Source organism: Vigna unguiculata, chromosome 1 (assembly GCF_004118075.2).
Source record: "Vigna unguiculata cultivar IT97K-499-35 chromosome 1, ASM411807v1, whole genome shotgun sequence".
NCBI classification, from domain to species: Eukaryota; Viridiplantae; Streptophyta; class Magnoliopsida; order Fabales; family Fabaceae; genus Vigna; species Vigna unguiculata.
The window spans coordinates 25,136,384-25,146,318 of record NC_040279.1 but is presented as its reverse complement, the minus strand read 5'-3'; the positions used below and the strand labels follow the sequence as shown (position 1 = coordinate 25,146,318).

The 9,935-nt window shown below is 35.3% G+C and overlaps 1 protein-coding gene across 2 annotated transcripts; it reads right to left on the bottom strand.

Annotated features, from left to right (window-relative positions):
* Nucleotides 1-5,822: 5,822 nt before the first annotated feature.
* On the bottom strand, nucleotides 5,823-9,116 carry LOC114193019 (U5 small nuclear ribonucleoprotein 40 kDa protein). 2 transcript variants are annotated; one of them, XM_028082712.1, is made up of 2 exons: nucleotides 8,892-9,116; nucleotides 5,823-7,123 (listed from the first exon to the last, which is right to left on the bottom strand). In XM_028082712.1, exon 2 carries the CDS (start codon nucleotides 7,075-7,077, stop codon nucleotides 6,040-6,042), a length of 1,038 nt encoding a protein of 345 aa, XP_027938513.1. In that variant the 5' UTR covers nucleotides 7,078-7,123; nucleotides 8,892-9,116; the 3' UTR covers nucleotides 5,823-6,039. The 2 variants fall into 2 exon arrangements, with proteins under 2 accessions (XP_027938513.1, XP_027938520.1); XM_028082719.1 differs by lacking the exon at nucleotides 8,892-9,116 and adding an exon at nucleotides 8,593-8,864.
* Nucleotides 9,117-9,935: the final 819 nt, after the last annotated feature.

Below are 9,935 nucleotides of genomic sequence, written 5' to 3'. Positions count from 1 at the left end.
GCCAAGAGGGTGGGAAGTTTTAAAATCCATCTTAAAGGCACCTATAAAAGCCAAAGGGAAGGGTTTTGGTAGTGTGGTGGGATCAAACTTTTTATGCAATTGTATGGTAATGAATGAGAGTTTTGGTAACGAATGGGGGTGAATAATTGGGTTTTGCATTTTGTGTGGATTGAAAGAGTATAAAACCTGCTTCTGGAGTTGTCGTGCCATTTGATTGCATTGCTCGTGTTTTAAAAGTTGTTTGGTATTGGTTTTGGTGACTTGAGAGTGTGTACAGAGGCAAGACCCTGCAATTCTCGCCCAAGCGAGTCCATCTCGCCTAAGCGAGAATTGTAGAGCGACGTTTCTGGTTTAGAGGCTTTGTAGCTCGTCCAGGAGAGCTATTTTTAGTATTGAGTGAGTGATACCCTCGCTTAGGCGAGGGTGGCTCGCCTAAGCGAGATGGCGACGAGTTCAAGTATGATTGAGCGCGATTTTCCGCCCAGGCGAGGGAGTTTGGAGGTTTGAGCGAACTAGGGTCTCGCTCAGGCGATAAGGTCTCGCCTAAGCGAGATATCGGGATCAGTTGTGATGTTTTTGTTGAAACCTCGTCTAGGCGAGGTCTATGTGTTGTTTTGGGCGAAGGTGTGACTCGCCCAGGCGAGAGGATCTCACCTAAGCGAGATAACGTGGTGTGGTCATTGTTTTAAGCTCGCTCAGACGAGGTGGGTTAGCCTAGGCGAGGCTGAGGGCTTAGCTCGGGCGAGAAGTCCCTAGCTTAAGCAAGTTTATGCATGTTATTGTGTTTCTACATGCTTGTAAGTGTGTTTTGGCTACTTATATGAAAGTTAGGATGTATATGCATGTGGTGTGGTGTTTGGGCTTGAAGGACTAAGTCCAATAGGGGTCTGAGATGTGCTTGGTGGTTGGACACATGATGGGCAAGGAACTGGTTAAGTTCCTGTCGGCTACTAATGGGCGAGGAGTCCTTAGTATGGTGATTGCATGTGTCGGGCGCACGATGGGCAAGGAACTGTTATGTTCCCGTCGGCTACTATTGGGCGAGGAGTCCATAGTATGGTGATTGCGTGCGTGCCAGGGTCCAAGTTATGAGACTTGGATGTTTTTACTACAGACGAGGAGTCTGTAGGGCAGGACTATGAGCGGGATAGGCTCATAGGGTTGGACCACAAATGAGTTAGTTTCGTGGAAGCACAATGAAGTCCCAAGATCTAGTTCATGCATATGACTCATGAAGGACTATGAGGTCATGGTTGGATGATTTGGAGAGTATAAGAAATTTGATTATGTTATTTTGGGTTTGGAAGCATATTTATTTCTTATATCTGTTTATATTTTTCTTGTGCATAGCTCACCCTATCTGTGTGTGTATGGCGATGATCGGATAAATTATTATCCGGGAGCAGATGATGTGACAGGTGAGCCAGGTGATGCGTAGACTCGAAGTAAGGGCTAGCAGGGGATAATTTTTGTATATACATATGTTTATTACTTTCGTTTTGAGGATATTATGTAATCCTGGCGGGAGCCATAGACTTTTATTCAGTTTCATGAATTTTTGGACTCCTGGATTTAATGATTTTAACTTTTAAAGTTTTATATTTCCCGTGTTTTGGGAAATAGTGTATATTATAAATGCAGTATTTATTTTCGAATTTTTAATTGCTTAATATCAGTAATATTCCTTAGGGATGTTACATTCTTCACCTCAGTTCCAAAGTTCAGGAGCCTAAGTATCTCCTTCCAAGTGCTTGAGTATCTCCTTCTGAGTGCCTGAGTATCTCCTTCCGAGTGCCTGAGTATCTCCTTCCGATGAAGAGTGCGCTGGTGGGGGCCTACAATGCCACTCTGACGTTCAAGTCAGTGTCAGAGCAATAAATGACAGTAATAGTAAAAATAGCATAGCATCTTTACCTCGTGAATAGTGCCTTTTATACTACTTTAATGGGCCAAACCCTATGGGCCTAGGGTTTACATTGCTTAATTGGTTTTATGTTTCATTAGCTGTGCTTAATTAATCTAATTCCTTTCATACCGCTCTATCTCTTCCGCACAGGCTCAGTATATATTATAACTTACTTTGTCGAGGTATCCTCTGCTCTTATGCCAAAGACATTAAGACTTATTCCTTAGTTAACCATCACGACTTCCTCTCTTACCTTCAGATTACCTATCTGCCTTGATAAGCTTGTGTACTACGAAACTTCCTAGGATGGAGTATGTTCGGATTACCACATTGGTGCTCGCCAGGATTGATTACCAGGCTGGAGTATACTCGGCCCTTCAGGCTTTAGGATGTAGTATATTCGGATTAGCACATTGGTGCGTGCCTGGATTGATTATCAGGCTGGAGTATATTCGGCCCTTCAGGTTGTAGTCATCTCAGTGGGTCCATGTGACCCTTTCCCCAATATGTACATATTTATCTTGACATAAAAGAATATTTTGGATCGACTAGAGATAAGTTAATAAATTTGTAATGTATAAGTGAGTGCAAATCTAAGTATAATTGAATTTTATTTAATTTGTAATTATACCATTCCTTTATATTTCACTTAATTCTATTTTTTCTCATTAATCCAAATTAATAGTTAACAAAGGGTATAAATTATATGAAAATAAGAGAAAACACAAATGCCAAAAGTTCCTCATATTCTAGAACCCCATTGTTCACTAATAGAGATCAAAATTGTAGCTTTGAAAATATATGCATGGTCTCGGTCATTCTTGTGAAACTAGGAACACTGCCCCACAGAAGAAAAAAAAAGGCAATTGAATTGGGGTGAATAAATTAATATGTTTTGTACCGTATCACCTATCAACACCCCAGTCAGGCCTTGGCAAGGCGGACAATCCAGTGGGTTGTTGATGTGACAATTTCTCCAGAATGATTTTAGGGAGCTCACAACCGAATGGCTTGAGGAAAAGCGGTCGATCGGCCATATGTAATTGAAAATCACATTGAGACTCTTCTTAATGTGAGCATTGACGAACATCAACCATGATTTGTCATTCTCGTCAAACTATTTGGATGCAAGAACATGGTCGATCGGTTTGTAAGATGCCTAGCCGCGTCAGCCGGGCGGACCAAGAGGTAAAACCTGAAAATTAAAGTAAAACAAGTCAGTAATCAAGTTTAAAAAGCAATTTGGCGATGATTAAGAAAACCCTAATCATAGGCCCATATAAAAAAACTATAAATAGGAGCCTAAGATAAATTGGTAAAGACTTTTACTTCGTATTTATTACAGCATTAATTGTTTTCACCCGAACGCACTTGAATTGACTTAAGCATCAGAGCCTTATCAACAGGTACCCGATCGTCTCTGGACAACCGAATGGGAGAGATAAAAAGGAGACTGAGTGAAAAAAGTTACAAAGAAGAGAGAGTCAAGATAAATTAAGTGTTTTAGATAGGTATAGGTCCCTATATCCAAACATGTTTTTTTAATATATATATATATATATATATATATATATATATATATATATATATATATATATATTAAATTTGTTATAGAGATGGATTGTTCAATCATTATTTAGAAATTTATATTGTTATTACGAAAAGAAAATTTGAATATTATTTTTTAATTTAATGGTATTTTAATATTTAAACTATGAGATCATGCGGTTCAAATCTTTTTTATTATTTTATATATTAATTATTATCATATAAAATTTTAAATTTGGTTAAGTTTGTAAAATTATGTTTTATATATATATATATATATATATATATATATATATATATATATATAATATTTTTGTTCATATTGGATGAATTTGGGTAAAGTATATAGAAGGATTTAAGGGAATAGAGAGAATTATGGTATTATTTACTTTAAGAATTGAAAGGTGAGATTGAATGAATTTGAAATGACAGTTAGGAAAATATTATAATAGATTAAAAAAATAGATAAAATTATAAGATTATATATTTGTCCTTATAGTTAAAAATAATATAAAACAAAGAATGATTGAACTAAAATTAGTTTAAAAGAAAATGTTGATGATTTGTATTTAAATTAAAAATTAATGCATGTAATATTGGTATTAAAAAAATACTTTACCATTTTACTTTAAAAAATTCAAATTAAAATAAAAAAAATTTAACAATTATTTTTGTAATTAAAAAAAATAAATATAGTTAATTTCGAAGACAATGAAATTGGTTGAATGGATAATTATAATTATATATATTTCGAAGAAAATGAACAAAAAAATTTCATATGCGTAGTCACACTATGCTTTGTGACCACAAAGCACCATCTACCACATATAAATGAACACTAAACTCAATCTCAAATAAATTCAAATAAGTAGGTTGGTCGAGTGGTCAACATTTGTCAAAAATATTCTTACTGAAAATTACTTAATTAAAATAAATAAATAATAATTAAAAATCAAACGTTATATTTATTATTCTCAAATGTGGAAAAATTTAAAATTTATCCATCACGCTTAAAATTAAAATAAACTCGTTCACTAATGTATTATAAGTTCAAAAACACCAACTATATTAAAACAATTATAATCAAAATCTCTAGCCAAGGGTCCCATGCTATCCCTCTCTCCGTCCTTATGCATCAACAATATCACCTAGAATATCATCTGCTCCCATGTGACACATCACACGATCATCACCAAACACAAACAGAAAGGGTATATAATGCTCTCACTAACCTATCTATTTGTGGTCTTGCCTCTACGAACCTCCCTGCTCGTAGTCCAACACATGTGATCCATCAACTACGAACATCCCCGCTCGCAGCATCTCTCAAGTGTGAGCACGAAACATACGAACCTCCCTGCTCAAACCATCACGTGTTTACCACCATTCATGAACCTACCCGCTTATGGCACAACATCTCTTGATCCAAGTCTTACATCATTAAATGATAACAGAAGCAAGAAAGAGTTCCTGGTTGCGCGTTATCACATGTCGCTGCCTAAGCGCCGCAAGCGAAAATCCTGCACAAATCACCTAGCAAAACACACTCGTCGCCAGGCGCTAGGCTGTAAACAAACACACTGTCTCAGGGTCTATCGCTTGGCGGTACGCACCTCGCCGCCAGGCGCCGCGTACCCAAGGATGTGCATGGTGATCCTATCGCTTGGCAAATACCCATAGGCCACCAGGCGCCACACCAATAGCGCAATTCTACTGGTTTTGGCACCCAAATTAGGTCGTTCTTTAATCCAGATAACTGCCAAAGGCAATAATGCACCCTCACATATCAGGACCTGATGCTAATTACCTAGCCACACCACACATGGTTCAATTACCTATAACTCATATTCACATATTCATGTATTCAAGATATGTGATTCACCAAGTTAACGGAGATGAATAATTTGAACTTTTTAAAATAATTGAAAAGCTAAATTGAACGAACCAATAATAAGGAGACAAAATTGAATCAAACCAAAAAATTAGAGAACTAAATTAATAATTATACCTAAATTTTTTACATTATCTAATAAATTAAATTTTTTAGTAATTTAAAATTAAGACTTACATGAAGACAAATATAAATATAAAGATGGAAGATATATGTAACTAAATATTATCTATGTCCAATCAATATGAAAATTCACCACTAAAATAAAAATGAATTTGAATAATAACCACGAAAACAAGTTCATTCATTTGTAAATCAAGAATATGACAAATAATTTAACAAGATCTACGTGAAATATACCTAATTAGCAATAATTCTTTAAAAAAAATACATATACCAAGGATGAATTACAAACATTTCTCATTTGAAAAGTTAATCAAATTCTTCGGGAATAAAGCTTTCAGAAAAACCCTCCTACGCAAAATGAAACGAATTACCAACGTTAAATCTCAAATCACATCAATTAGTAAAGAACATAGATATAATGCTTTTAGCGGAACATTATACAGTCACTGAATTCATGCATCAGGAAACAACAGAAGGAATTCAGGATTTCTAAAGTTTAGCATTCCCTAAAGTTTGTCAAAAGCACTAGCATGCTCATTTCATTTGGCAAGTTCCTAAACGTTGGGCTTCATATCTCCCCCAGATAAATCTGCTTGTCACTGCTGCAAGATCCAATAATAGGCTCATTGGGATGAAAAACACACTCATTAACAGACCCATTGTGACCAGGAAGCTTATACAAGATGCGACGAGAAGTGGTATCCCAGATGTAAACCATTCGATCAGAACTACCAGCTGTTACCTTGCTTCCATCAGGAGACCAACCACACTTCAACAAGTTCTTCTCAAAGTTGTGTTGGTGCCCTTCCAACACCTTCACACAGCGATTTTGTGGAGCATATGGGCGCATGTCCCAAATGCAAAGCTTGCAATCCATGCCGTTTGTAAGAAGGTATGACCCATCAGGACTCAACTGCATACCAGTAATCATATCTTGATGACCTTGCAATGTCATGGTAACTTCACCTTTACGCAAATCCCAAATCTTGACATCATTATCAATACCACCGGTGAAGATCTTATCTGATGCATCAGAGAACCCAACAGCAGTAATCTGGTATTTATCCGGGAATGTTTGGATGGAACCCCTTTGACGCATATCCCATAATTTAGCAGTTCCATCATCGGAGCCACTAACAACAAGAGGTGGTCCCCTTCGAGAAGGACAACATGAATTAACGTATGAGAGATGTTCTACCATTTTCTTTATTTGTTTTCCTGTTTCCACATCCCATGCCCTCACTGTTTTATCAGGGCTGGCAGAAATTATCTGTGTCCCATCAGTAGTCCAGTGAAGATCTAAAACTGCATTCTTGTGACCTTTCAGAACCATGAAGTTCTTGCAATCCCCATGCACATTCCAGAGGAAAATTTCCCTGTCATGAGATCCAGATGCAACAACTGATCCTGCTGGATTGAACTTCATGGTATATATAGCACTCTGGTGACCTGACAGCAACATGATTGGTGATTCCAAACTTGAGGTCCGCTGCTTTCCATTTGGCCCAGGAGCTTGAGGGGCATTATATGGAACAGTAGACCATTCCATTGGCCTTGGACCAACAACTGACAGAGCACTTTCACCTTCACTTGGAAAAACTTGCATGTTGAACTTCGCTCAGAATTGAAAGGGTTAAATTTCCAAAACCTCACTGAAACAGAAAAATAAGAATCAGATTAAGATCCCAAAAAGAGTTACATTAAAGTTAGTCAATGACTTTTAAATTAATTCCACAGGTCTTCATCTACAGTTGCAATTAAAAGCATGATGATAAATAAATCTTCAAGAGTCTTCCCCAACCCTCAAAAAAACGAAAACACCAAAAACAAATGTGAAAGGTAAAAATTATAAGGCAACATTTGTTAAAGCAAAATAATCCACTAAAAACGAAATTTTCTCCCACTAAGTATACAATAAATTCTGATAATCAGATGTCAATTTACACAGAGCACAGCTAAGGGGTGACTTACCTTTCAGTTGATTACTTGATCTTAAATATAAATACGAAGTATAAGAAAAATGTTCTTCATAGAAGAGTAGGTAATTGTCTGCCTTGATAAACGAAAGTAAACTTCTCTTTTGGAGGAAATTGTATATCAAAGAACAGTGGTAGTGGGGGTTGGGGGGGTGTTGAGAGTATGTATGCTTTAGCTAGCGGCTAAATCAAGCTGCAAATATGACCAAACAATAATTGTCGTTGTCTTGCAAGGAAAAAAACGAATTGTGTGAAGGGATTTGCTTAGTTCAGTTAAGTGTACTTTACAATCAAACTCGCATCACAATTGTTTAACCATAGCTTTATGACAGACTCTGTTTTCCTTTCATATGTTTATTTCTCTTCCACCTCTTGAACAGAACTGATGTTATAATATAACAGTTATAGCAGATTAGAAACTGAAACCGCATCATCTAAATCTTGAGTTAAAGCTTCTCTATCTTAATTCAAACCCTTGAACTCCTACAGCCCGCTATGACTCGCCACAGATTCCAGTTACGAAAAATATCAAATCCACTTTCAGCTTGGTTTCGTGAAGGTACCAATTTAAGAAAAGAATAAAAACCATTAGCCAATTCGTAAACAGGAAGAATGCAATTGGGGAACAAACCCAAAGATTAAGAGAAAGTTGAAACAGGCTATTGTAGGTTGTGTACTACAATCATTGGTGCTTTAGCACAACCACTTAAGGGAAGATTAAAAGTTACAACTTTTCAAACTTCTCCTAACAAACAGTTCAGTTTGGTTACTGGAAGAAAAAAATCATTGAATTGCACACGTAACAAACAAACAAACAGCTGCAAATGTTGAACATAGAAGCAACTGATTATAAGTAGTATGATTATATGCAGTTCAAATCCAAGGTTTTGTTCGGATCACAGAACCTTTTTCCCATTCATATCAAATAGAACAAATCAATAACTTATTGACAATAAGCAGTAACTTCCAAAGCAAATATTCCTAAATAACACTACATAACTGATAGTAATATCAACCTCCAAACAGCACACAGATTCTGATAGTACACGCAAAAATAAAATAAATCCAGAGCATGAGCACAAATCAAATAAGATACAAAATTTTATTGAAAAATTGTCAAAGCTGGAAAAATAATGGATACATACAATCCAATGTCAAACCAAACAGCAGCGTGTGCAAACTAAACAACGAGGAAATCTGAAAGCAACAGCAACTTGTTGAAGTATATAGTTGGCAGTACAAAAAGGTTTATGCAATTGAGTAACTAGGGTTTACCAGGTGAGCGGTGTGGGGAAAAAAGCGCGAAAACTATTTTGCAAAGAAAGAGAAAAGGGATTTGAACGGGGCAGAGGCTAATTGCGAAGGATAAAGTGCAGACAGTGAGTGGAAATGAATGGAATTAAGGTGCAGGAGAGGAAACAAGGAAGAAAAAGGAGAAAAAAACCTGAGATTGAGACTCAGAATTGGTTCGTTGGAACGGTGTGGAACAGGGTTCGGAGAAGGCCCACACGCGCCGCTGCTCGAAACACTCGTTTGGTTCTCCTGTAAATGTATAAACAGATCAATTTACAACCCTCCTCCAATCGAGTTGGATGAAAGGGGGTTTCATCACTGATTTAGGTCTGTACTCCCGGAGCATTTTTTTTTCTTTTTATTAGTTTTTTTAATTAAAAATTACAATTTTTACATGTCGTTAATTAATGTTGTGATACAATATTAGGTTATATGTGTATATTTTTTAAAAGTGACGGTTAATTTTTAAAAATTTAATAAATAATTATATTTTAAAGGGTAAAATTGATATTTTAAAATATGGACACAAAAGAAGAATCATCTTTATATATTGTTATAGATGTTACTTAAATAATCATTTAAATTTTAGAAAATAAAAATAAAAGAAAAATAGTCTATGTAGACTAAACGAAAAATCATACATTCTATAAAAATTAAAAATGATCATTTTAAATTTTATATAAATAAAACTTTTATACAAGTTTTTATCTATCTCAAAATACTTAAATAATATTTTGATAGTTACCATTATTAAAGTTGAATATAGTAATTATATATAATATATATATATATATATATATATATATATATATATTGGCAGAACTTGGACAAAAATTGGACAAAAATTGTAGGAGTGCCAAATTGGATTTGTTATATATAATTTGTTTTTAGTTAGAGAAAAAAGCTCTTCATCTTTTCTCTTCATTTCCTCTACTTAAAACAAGTACACATAATAGTAAAATTCAAAAAAAAAATATTATTATCATTCGCTATTATATCATGATACCAAACCATAAATACCATTTTAGATAAGTTTTTTGTACTTCATCAATTTGATTTGGTGGTATTGTCAAATTTGAGACCGTTTTTTCCGGATTGTGTTCTAATGAATTTTTAAATTCATTATATGTAACTCTAAGAACTTTAGAGATTTGTCTTATATTGTCTTGAATTCTTGGTTTTCATGAAATTTCTC